Raw genomic sequence first — 11,675 nt, 5'->3', positions numbered from 1 at the left:
TGCATGTGCATCCATGTGTGTGGTGTGTATGCAGGTGGTGTGTGTGCGTGTGGTGTGTGTGCATGTGGTATATGTGTGTGCGTGTGGTGTGTGTGTGCAGTGTCAGGTTGGGGTTGGTAGGGACTAGGGGGCAGGCAGTGGAGTTTTCAAGCAAAGCCGTCAGGTCCAGGGGAGTCCTTACATCAAGCAGAAACTCCACGATGGTGTCAGCAGAAAACTCGCCATCGTACTCAATGACTTCATCTCCCTTGAATACATACATGCTGTCCACTTCAGTTAGGCCTAGGGAGTGAGCCAGGGCGAGTGAGCCATGATCCCAGGCTTCCCACAGATCCAAGGTCCAAATCCTGGGCCACAGCCCATTTGATAATCACCGGGGCCCCACATGCTCCACCACGTGGGTCCGCTGCCCCACCCACCTCCTCTGACCCGGAGGCCGACAGGCCTGATGTCTGTGCTGCTGGATTTAGCCCAGGGGGCTAGCCTGGCTCCAGGGCTCTCTAGGGAGGAGCTGGGGGATCAGGTAGGGTGACGGGAGGGAAGAGAGAGGTGTAGATTCTAGCAGTATTTCTCCCCTTTTCTGACTGCCACGACTAGGAGATGAGTATTCATGCCACCTCCTCTGAGGACTCTAGTAGCTGGTTCCCAGTCAAGCTCTTTAATTGCTATTACTGACCAGATGACTTCATTATTACTAACCACCCCTCCCCCATCCATGTCCAGAATCCCGTCTCAAGCCTGTGCTGCCCCCTGGTGGCTCGCTGCTGTAACAACCATGGCTCTGCAGGGGAGGGGGTGGAAGCGGAGTTTGCAGAGGTCTGGCCAGCCCAGCCTGTATTCCTTCGCTCCAGCACCTACAATGTTTTTTAGGTAAGTATAAAGAAGGCCTCCCCCACCTCCTTCTGGGATTTGAGCATGGAACTTGATAAGGAATAGAGAGCCAGAGTCTCCCAGCCATAACCCTCCCAACCTCATATTTTCTCACCCCTTCTTTCAGAATAGATATAAATCTGAGAGGTTTCCAAGCCCCTCAGATCCCAAGGTCTGTCTGGCAGGTCCTCCGCCTTAAGCCTCCCTTGGTCTCAATGCCACCTTCCCCTCCCCTCCCCTGCCCTCTCTTACCCAGTTTCTTGGCCACAGCCACATCCTTCTCAGAGTCTACCAGCCCGAAGCCAACACCCTTGTCTTCTAGGACTTGGGCTGCTAACTGGAGGGAAGGATTATGATGAAAATTAGCCCTGGAATTTTTATTATACCCTATTCTCCCTCTCATGCTTTCAAGTTGGGTCAGTGGAGGTGCAGGAGATATAAGAGTTGACCTTGACCCTTTGCTGAGATCCAGAATATCTCTCAGATTCCCTACAGTCACACGGTTCTGTTTTTGGCTCAACTTAGTTCATGAATATTGATTGCTCATTTGCAATGTGCTTATTATGTTGGACTTGAAGACACTGCACTCAGTACTTCCTAGTGCCTGAGAGGTGCTGAGGAGTCTGGCTTCAGAGTGACTGAGGGCCCCTTCCCTCCTTCAGGGTTGAGCTCTGCATTCCATCCTGGTCAAGTCACACCTGGAGGTCCCTGTACCTGGTCAAGGGCCAAGCTCAGTGTGGGGTTGATCTTGGAAGTCCCTGAGATTCTTCAGAGTGACTCCCAATGGGAAGAATTTTGGAGGGTGGGAGGGTAGTGGTGGGTCTGGTCATGTTGCTGAGGAGTGGGGAAGGCCAGAGGGCTGAGAGAAGAGGTCACCATTTGTCACCCCCCAGAGGGAGAGAGACTGACAACGACTGGACAGTTCTCCCCATCAGAGCCCAACTTTCCCCTTCCACACTCTACTTCAGCCTGTCCTTAGGCTGTGGACAGTCGCTCCTGGAGGTCCCCGCCACCGTAAGTCTTCCAGCTTAGCATTCGACCCTGATTCTCTCTGTTGTGGGCACAGCTTGCAGCTCTACCCCCACTCAGCACAGACTCAGGCACTGTGGTTCTCAGAGGGGCGGGGAAGGGAGGCGGTTGGCAGGTGGTTGGCCAGGGATACTGAGCAGTCAGGATAAAAATACTCGGCTCATTAATCAGGTGGCAGGTTCTAGCACCCAGCAGGGGTGTACAAAATGAGAGCCTGTGGTTCTGGTGTCTCACCCTGAAATGCTCCAAGCTCTGGACAAGCTGAGTCCTATCTGCATGCCAAGCCAGAGAAGGGACCACAGGAGCTTGGACAAGAAAACCCACACATCCCAGCTCCTAAAGGGGTGTGTACGACCACATAGCCCCGTCGTTCCCAAATATAGGTTTATTTTTTTCTTTTCTTATGATAACTCCTTTCTCCTTTGGGCCTGAAGTCATTTTGGAGGTGAGAAGGCTCTTCCCACAAAGAGAAGATTGGGGAAGACATTCTGACACCTCCCGCAACCAAAAGAAATTTTCAAGTGAAGGCATCCGGCTCATCCAATGGAGACAAATGGGAAATTAGGGAGGGGGAAGGAAGAGAGAGGGGACTGTGAGTCCAGTGGGAGGCATGATCTCTAGAAGATATTTAAACATGGCATGCAAGTATCATAACATTTACATTTACACTCAATTTGGATTTCTTTGGGGTGCAGCCCCTGAAGTACATGGAGAGATGTGTTCTGGCTAAGTGGATGGGTGGGGTAGGGGAGTGCAATATACACTGCTGTTCTCCCCTGGCCCTCCAAGTACCTCCCTTTTCTCCCCCGCACTGTCCTAGCGAAACCTAAGTCAAATACTACCAGCCTCCTATAGCAGGGAGGGGAGTTCTTCCTGCAGCACCCCCACTAAAGAATTACCTAACGATGATAGTACTTTGGGGTTCCTGACACTCTGCTTCTCATTTGACTAAAGCCACATGCCACTTGCGTCCTGTTGGTTAAGGCAGGGGTCCCACCACACTGCCCCTCGCCCCCAGATCCCATCCTCAAAGAGCTGGGATGTAGGATAGGGGATTCCAGAGAGGGGCCAGACATGCTTTGCAGGCCTGCAGTGCCCCCAACTCACCTCCAGAATCAGCTCCTCCATCTCAAATTGTCTTTGTGAGGCCTTGTCATCCTCGGGAGGTTCATGGTAGAGGAGTGCCAGCACCTCATACTTCTTGAACACATTCTTGTAGTTCTTTGCATTGACATTGATCACACGGTCCACACCATCGTACTCAGGGAAGTCCAGCCCTTCCTCCCCCTGTACCCCTGACTTGGGTGTCCCTAGCACCAGCAGCAGCAGCAGTGCCAGCCGCAGGCCCGGCACAGCTCTGGGCCCCATCCTGCCTGTAGCACTCATGGAGGCAGTGGGATCTGGGTTGGCTCTCCTGGTCCAGAAGAGGTTAGCTGGGGTAGGGAGGGGCCCCTGGGTCCCAGATTCTGAGTTAGGGGCTCAAGTGGGAGGGGGGATTGGGGAATGGCCCAGAGCAGTGGACAGAGGACACTGCTGAGTCCTGGAGAAACTGCCGACAGAGCCAAGGGAAAAAGGGTCAGGAGGAGGAATAGGAACAGGGGGCGGGGAGGGAACTGGAGCTGCCCCCTTAAATTGGCACCCCTCAGTCCCCACCTGGTCCTGTCTAAATATGTCTCCATGGTTGGCAGGAGAGACGGATAACCTTCTGAGGCCAGGACAGCTCCATGTGGGCCGAAATCCTCCCGCCTCCTACACTTCTACCCCAGGCTCCCAGGGGCTCCTTCCCTCCCCCTCCTCTGGTGTCCAGGGCACCTCAGCCCTGGTCCCCATGCTGGCCTAAGAGCTCATCGCCATATTAAGAAAGGAAAAGGAGAGATGCCGGAGCTAAAAATAAGACCAGATGAGTCGGAGGTAAATGAAGCTGGGGCTGGGGGAGGGGAGGAATAAGGGTAATTAGGGAGGGCCGAGGGTAGGGCAAGGGTAATTAGAAGTTAAATGCAGTGGAGAGGAGGAGCTAACGGGGTCAGAGGCTAAATTGATAATATAGGGTAAAAGGGGGCACATGTGGTGTTGGCTGTATGTCCTCAAGCCTGGGAATCTTCTGTAGGTGAAGTCTGATTCTGATTCTTTGATCCTATGCAGGAGAGTGGGGCAATGAAAGTGCAAGCCAGGCTGCAGGAAAGAGACCCCCCTCCACTTTCTTTTAAAGAATCAGGACCAAGGATGAGGTCATTCTCTGAATAAAAGATGGAGCCGCGTCCAAGACTGGCGACCTGGCTCAGCTCCAGCCAGTTTCCTTTGCTTCACTCAGCACTCCTAACTTGGGAATGCAGGGAAGGACAGGACTGACTCGGATCCTGTCCTGTAGAGATGTGGGTTTGGGGTTTCTCTGCCCATACAGCCCACAGTGAGAAGGGGACTGTCATTTGGTTGCCACCTGTGTGTGCACTCCCTGCGCTGATCCTATGGGACTCAGTTTTCTGGGGCACAGTGGGAAGGGAGGTTTTCCCAGGCTGCCTGCTTCCAAGGAGAGTGAATAGCTACTATTTATTCCCACGTCTTTGACGAGACAAAGAGGATCAGTTACTGACACCAGGGCAAAAAAAAATTAACATTAGGGAAGCATGAAGAGGTGAACCCTGTGCCCTGAACCAAGACTGATGATTAATTCTGTGCACCCGAGATCCGAAGCAGAGTTGGGCAGGTAGGGGCTTAAACTTCTGGATCCAGCTTGGGGGTGAAGACAGAGTAGTGAGTTTAACTCCGGATATGTAGGAAGGAAGGATCCTCTTAATGGCCCTCCAGGGTTCTTACTATGCACAGGTAAACTGAGGCATGAGGGAGACCATAGAGGGTCAGATCAAAGTCACATGCTGCCACCACACCCTGAGGTATCTCTGATTCTAGAGAGAGAGTGCTGTTTTTTTGTTTTTGTTTTTGCATCCAGGGAGGGGCATGTAATTATGTTAGCAGAATAACTTTTCCACATGTCTGCACAGTGGACCTTACACAGCTAAACAAGAAGGCCACAGAAAATCTCAAAAGCATGGCAGGAGTGAGGCCAAGAGGGACAGCTGTCACTGTAGTAGGAGAGGTCGGAGCTAGCCTAAGCACAGCACGTTGGAGCTGAAGAGACCTCAGAAGCCCATCTCCTGGTCTCCCTGAAGAGTGACTAATGTGGGAAAGCACCATGGCCAGAGGAAGACAGCCAGGTGAGATGGGGAGGCCTGGCCAGAAGCAGATGACCTAGGTGATGTCTAGCCCCGATTTCTCACTTCTGCATTCCAGGGGAGGAGGGAGACACTGGGACAGAGATGCTGGAACATAAAACTTGTTCCATCTTGAATCTGACCTTTTGTACCCCCAAGAGTGTGAGATGGGACTCTGATGGCGAGTCTGCTCCATCTCCTGGTCCTTTCCTACAGCTACCGGACATTGCCATCCATCCCATTCCCTCTCGTTGCCCTCTCTGGTTCCAGTCCCACCCTTCCCCTTTCCAGCGACCGTCCCCGCTGCTCTCTCTCTTGATGCTTCACTCTCTCTACTTTCTACTCAGTCTCCTTCCCTTCAGGCCCTTGGAATTGAGAAGCCTCAACCACTGGTATCAAATGACCGTGAGTTGGGGCCTCTGTATTTTTAACCCACCAGACACCTGAAGCTCCTGCTACTGAAACCTGAGGAGCTGGCCCCTCTGTGCTCCCGCTTCCCACCTCACTCACATATACCCTGGCCCATTGATCTTCCAGGGTCTGGTTCAGCCATGTCAGCAACTGGGGAAGGACCCCAGGGTGATATAGCACTGTCCCTAGGAGACCTTGTGTTGGAAGAGGGAGGAGAAGAGGGAGAGAGACCTCTGAGGAGGGGCCTGATGTAGGGAAAATGGCGGGCAATACTCATGATGGCCTTCTCCTTGCTAGCCCATGGCCTCTCATCCTCCAGACCCACCCCGGGTCCTTCCCCATCACTAGCCTATTTTTGTTGTTGTTGTTGTTTTGTTTGCTTTGTTTTGTCTTTGTGTATTTTTGACCCAGCCCTCACTGAAAGACTAGTCTGAAAGTGATTAAGGGCACACGTTCTGAAAACTGACAGACCTTGCTTTCTTCTTGGATAACATGGAGTGGGTGGTAGGGAAATATTTATGTGACTTACTTGATGGTGTATATAAAGCCCTTGTCCCAGTGTTAGGCATAGTGTGCTGACTCCTAGTACATGTGTTTTGTTTTGGATAATAACTGATGGTTTTCCCCTGGCTTTCTTTAGCATTTCTCTTCCACCCTATATACATTTGGGCACAGCCAATGGTCTACTCTGAAAGAGGCCTGAGAATGAACTGACCCACATGGCACGGTGGAGGGGCTCACAGAGCAAAAGTGAATGAGTGGGTGAAGGGGAAGGAAGAAATGCTGAGATGAAGGGGGGCAGGAGAGAAAGGCCCCCCAGGACTTTTCACTCATCTGAGAAGGCACCTGGGCCCAGGCACAGAGGCCAGTCTCTTGGGAAAGTCCATCACCCCATGCAGAGCGCGGGCGGCTGCTTTACCTATAGTAAAGGCCACAGGGATTCAGAAAGTCTTGTTATAGCCTCTATCTCAAGGTTACACCAGAGAAAACAGGCTGAGGGTCAGAATGGGGTTGAGGAGTCCTCATGACAGAGGGCAGGGACCACCAGTATGCCTGGAGTCTGTCCCTCCTACCTGTCCCTTTCTCAGATGAGGGACACCACTCTACACATGACCGTTCCCAAGTCATTTAACCTCTCTGGACTTCAGGCTTTTCACGGATGCAGTCTGATCTCTTCTAGCACCACAGCGCTGTGGTCTGCAATCTGGTCTCACAAACTGCAAGGTGTGGTCGGATGAGTCCACCCCACCCACCCCGTGTGGATGCTGTGGACCCTCTCCTATGTGTGGCTCAGCTGCTCCTCTCTCCCCCACTTTCCATTTCTCTGATCTCAGCTGGAGTTTTGAGGCAATCATTTGCCCTGTCCTTGCTGTCCAGTGGCTCGGAGAGTGACTTTAGAGGGCAAGGATGCTTGATACTGATCCTATCCCAGCCTTGACTCTGGTCCTTAAAACACTTCCCCAGCCTGGTCATCATGAAGACCTGTGGAGGGAGCTTCACAGTAATCCCCACTCCCCTAATATCAGATTTGACACATCCAGCCGGTGAGGGCTTTTCCAGACACTTACTGTCTAGATTGGCTACGGGATTCAGCAGGACCATGCCCCTCCCTGCAGGGCTCCAGCTAGATGCAGGCTGGGCTTCCCTTCAGCCCACCTCATCCTCTGCCTGTGATGCTCTCAAGCTAGCCCAGGATTTCCCATCTTTCTCATCCAAGATAATTCATCCTAGTGTCTCAGATGTTGTGTCAAACTTATAATCTCTGGCCCCACCCCAGCTCTCACGACACCCCCGTGTCACAGGAAGCTCTTCTTCTGCTGAGTTCAGTAGTACGTCTCCCTCTCCACCCAGCCTGTGGAAGAGAAGAGGCTAGTGTGAACTGGAAGAAGGGAGGAGAGGCATCCAGGGGAGACAGGCAGAAGGGAAAGCAGGGACAAGGTTGGAGGTGGGAGGTCTGGAACACAGGGCACTGAGGGTCAGATGGAGCAGGGGGGTGCAGCCAAGGGGTGGAGAGGTCTGGGTTCCAGGCGCAGTCAAGGCTGGCAGCGAGGAGGGGAGAAAGTCAGTGGTGGGTCTGGAGGGACTAGGCGGGATGGCGGAGCTAGTCAGGGGGCTGGTGACCACTCAGTCAGAGCGGGGCCCAGGGGAGGGTGCTCACCACCCGGGTGCTGACGGATGAGGAGTTTTCTGATTTCATCATAGATGAAGATGAGAATACTGTAGGGAATGGCACAGAGCCACCAGGTTATCCTGTAGAGAGCAAGAGCCAATCAGCATGGCAGGAGAGACAGATGCTAGAGGACAGGTGCAGAGAGTAATGCACAGGAATTGCATGTTTCATTGCTTGTGTCTACTGTGTGCCTGGGACTGTGCTGGGGACAGTGCAGTTGAGTAAGATCTGGTTGATCCTTCCTTTTTTTTTTTGAGACAGAGTCTCGTTCTGTTGCCCAGGCAGGAGTACAGTGGAGCAACCTCGGCTAGTGAGGCAACCTCTGCATCCCTGATTTGAGTGATTCTCATGCCTCAGCCTCCTGAGTAGCTGAGATTACAGGTGCGCACCACCACTCCCAGCTAATTTTTTGCATTTTTTTTTTTTGAGACAGTCTCACTCTGTCACCGAGGGTGGAGTGCAGTGGCGTGATCTCAGCTTACTGCAAACTCCACCTCCCAGGTTCAAGTGATTCTCCTGCCTCAGCCTTCCGAGTAGCTGGGACTACAGGCATGCACCACCACGCCCAGCTAACTTTTGTATTTTTAGTAGAGATGGGGTTTTACTGTGTTGATCAAGATGGTCTCGAACTCCTGACCTTGTGATCCGCCTGCTTAGGCCTCCCAAAGTGCTAGGATTACAGGCGTGAGCCACCGTGCCTGGACAATTTTTTGTATTTTTAGTAGAGACTAAATTTTTTGTATTTTCACCACGTTGCCCAGGCTGGTCTTGAACTTTTGAACTCAGGCAATCCGCCCTCCTCAGCCTCCCAAAGTGCTAGGATTATAGGAATGAGCCATCGTGCCCGGCCTGAGACCTACCTTTGAGGAGGTCAAAGCCTGTGGGATTAGTGATTGGGAGTGGAGAAGAGAGGCATGAGACAGAAACATAAAGAGCCAGTGATAGCCGGGCGTGATGGCTCACACTTGTAGTCCCAGCACTTTGGGAGGCCAAGGCAGGCGGATCATGAGGTCAGGAGTTTGAGACCATCCTGACCAATATGATGAAACCCTGTCTCTACTAAAAATACAAAAATTAGCTGGGTGGGGTGGCAGGTGCCTGTAATCCCAGCTACTCAGGAGGCTGAGGCAGGAGAATTGCTTGAACCTGGGAAGTGGAGGTTGCAGTGAGCAGAGATCGCACCATGGTGCTCCAGCCTGGGCGACAGAGCGAGACCGAGACTTCCTCGGGGGAAAAAAAAAAGGCCAATAATAATATAATATGATAAATGTCATATTAGAGATACATGCAATGTTCACAAGATTCTCTGCCAACATTTGTGGAGCCACTGAGGGAGACCCGTGTGCTCTCTGCATACTCTAGGGCTTGTGCCCACAAAGGGGAGGTTGTCTGAGCAGGAGGGGTCTATCTGAGACATCTAGTGTGGGGATACTTTGTCAGCGAGGATACTGATGCTTCTGTATTACAAAGATGGGGACTTTGTTTTCTTCCTCAACCTCTTTTTATAAATAGACCAGGAAGATGGATTCTGGGGAGGGGCTGAATCAGGACAGCAGTTGTTCCCTTGGATGACAGAAGAAATGGCCTAGACCAGCACTGTCCAATAGAAATATCATGTGAGCCACATGTAAAATTTAATATTTTCTAGTAGCCACATTAACATAAGTAAAATGAAACATGAAATTAATTTTAATAATATTTTCATTTAACCCAATATATCAAAAACATTATCATTTAAATGTAATCAATATAAACATTATTTATTTTAATTACATTTAATGTGTTTTATAGAGACAGGGACTTGCTGTGTCCTCCAGGCTGGAGTGCAGTGGCACGATCCTAACTTGCTGCAGTCTGGAACTCCTGGGCTCAAGCCATCTTAATGCCTCAGCCTCCTGAGTAACTGGGACCGTCCGTGTGCACCGCTACACCTGGCTAAGTTTTAAATTTTTTTGTTGAGACAGTGTCTCAGTTTGTGTACAGTCTGGTCTTGAACTCCTGGTCTTAAGCGATCCCCCCACCTTGGCCTCCCAAAGTGCTGGGATTGGAGCCACTACACCCCCACCTCAATATTAGCATTATCAAGGTCGGGTGCGGTGGCTCATGCCTGTAATCCCAGCACTTTGGGAGGCCGAGGTGGGTGGATCATGAGGTCAGGAGTTTAAGACCAGCCTGACCAACATGATTAAACTAAAAACACAAAAATTAGCTGGGCGTGGTGATGCGTGCCTGTTATCCCAGCTACTCAGGAGGCTGAGGCAGGAGAATTGCTTGAACCAGGGAAGCGGAGATTGCAGTGAGCTGAGACTGTGCTACTGCACTCCAGCCTGGGCAACTGAGTGAGACTCCATCTCAAAAAAAAAAAAAAAAAAAAAAGGCATTATCAATAAGATACTTCACATTCTTCTTCTCATCCTAAGTCTTGGAAATTCAGTGAATATTTTTCACTGACAGAATGTCTGAACTCAGATATAAAATTTCAACAGTTGAAGGGGAATGTGGTCCAACAAAATAATGAAGTTGTAATATAGAAAAATATTTCACATCGCTTTAGTTTTTGACTTTAATTAAAATTGAATAAAATTACAAATTTACTTCCCCAGTCTCACTAGTCTCATATATCGAAAGCACAGTAGTCGTATATTGATACACGGTATATGGATATACCGTATTGGACAGTACAGGCCTGGGCCATGGCTCATTCCACATGCACACAAATATAAACATTTCTATACAAAGAGCCACCCCACCCCTTCATTCAACAAACAATTGTTTTATATACTCTGTGTCTGTGTTAGGTATTGGGGAAATAAAAATGACAACATGTTGGTCTCATGTAGCTCTCAAGGAACTCAGGGGAATCAGAGAAAAGAGGGTGAACACACACACACAGAATACAGAATCGCAATATTAGGTGCTAAGTTTTATGGTTAAGGTGTACACAGAGTGTTTGAAAGCACAGATAATACTCAACTGCATTTGTTATTATGTCTATAATGGCATTAATAGCAACAAGAATAAAGCTACTAGTAACAAGGCGTCCACCATGACCCAAGCATGCTTGGTGCTTTATGCCCATTTCTACGTGTAAATCTCACAACACTCTGCAAGGTCCATCCCTGGAGTGTATTATTGAGACTTTGCAGGTGTAGCTGAGGCTCAGAGTGGTTCCATACTTGTCCAAGGTCACAGAATAATACATAGTAGAGTTGAGACTTCCACCTGGGATTGTCAGTGTCTAAGGCCAGTGCCAACGTCTCCTATGAAACATTAATTGAGTGCCTACATTGTATAAAGCCTCGTGTAAAACACTACAAGGGATGAAAAGGTGAGCAGAGTACGGACATACACAGAAATGTGTTGGAAGAAGGACAGGTGTGGTGGCTCATGCCTGTAATCCCATCATTTTGGGAGGCAGAGGCGGGTGGATCACCTGAGGTTGGGAGTTCGAGACCGGCCTGGCCAACATGGTGAAACCCCGTCTCTACTAAAAATACAAAAAATTAGCTGGGCATGGTGGTGGGTGCCTGTAATCCCAGCTACTCAGGAGGCTGAGGCAAGAGAATCATTTGAACCAGGGAGGTGGAGGTTGCAGTGAACCGAGAATGTGCCATTTCACTCCAGCCTGGGCAATAAGAGCAAAACTCTGTCTCAAAAAAAAAAAAAAAAAAAATGTGTTGGAAGAATACATACTACATCCTTAATGGAGGCTACCTATGCAAGTTGGGTTGGGTAATGGGGATGGGAGTGAAATGGAACATTTGCTTTTTTCTCTGTACATTTTTAAATATAAATTTTTCCACATCAAGCATATACTAATGTTAATGCAAGGCAAAACAAAGCAAAAACCTGGAGTTGAACAAGAGAAGGCACCAGACAATAAGAATTTCAGTAGGCATGATCACATACATATACATTAAAACATATTTGCATAAGTACAACAGAATTAGCTAAGCATAGATTAGGCTATTTTTATGGTTACTTCA

At 49.9% G+C, this 11,675-nt stretch overlaps 2 protein-coding genes across 2 annotated transcripts in view; both read right to left on the bottom strand.

The window, feature by feature from the left end:
• CASQ1 (calsequestrin 1) overlaps positions 1-3,445 on the bottom strand; it is a 10,112-nt gene extending 6,667 nt beyond the window's left edge. The window contains exons 1-3 of the mRNA XM_023214403.3: positions 3,007-3,445; positions 1,123-1,207; positions 182-282 (exon numbers count right to left, since the gene is read on the bottom strand). Coding sequence (XP_023070171.2) covers positions 182-282; positions 1,123-1,207; positions 3,007-3,285 — 465 coding nt within the window. The 5' untranslated portion in view covers positions 3,286-3,445. The remainder of the gene's footprint in view (positions 1-181; positions 283-1,122; positions 1,208-3,006) is intronic.
• Positions 3,446-7,068: 3,623 nt separating this feature from the next.
• Positions 7,069-11,675, bottom strand: part of LOC111543869 (sodium/potassium-transporting ATPase subunit alpha-4) — a 34,947-nt gene continuing 30,340 nt past the window's right edge. Inside the window, exons 21-22 of the mRNA XM_023214223.3 lie at positions 7,678-7,769; positions 7,069-7,371 (exon numbers count right to left, since the gene is read on the bottom strand). Of these exons, the coding sequence (XP_023069991.2) occupies positions 7,343-7,371; positions 7,678-7,769 (121 nt within the window). The 3' untranslated portion in view covers positions 7,069-7,342. The remainder of the gene's footprint in view (positions 7,372-7,677; positions 7,770-11,675) is intronic.

Source organism: Piliocolobus tephrosceles, chromosome 1 (genome assembly GCF_002776525.5).
Source record: "Piliocolobus tephrosceles isolate RC106 chromosome 1, ASM277652v3, whole genome shotgun sequence".
NCBI classification, from domain to species: domain Eukaryota; kingdom Metazoa; phylum Chordata; class Mammalia; order Primates; family Cercopithecidae; genus Piliocolobus; species Piliocolobus tephrosceles.
The sequence above is the reverse complement of the archived record's forward strand: the minus strand, read 5'-3'. Positions and strand labels throughout refer to the sequence as shown.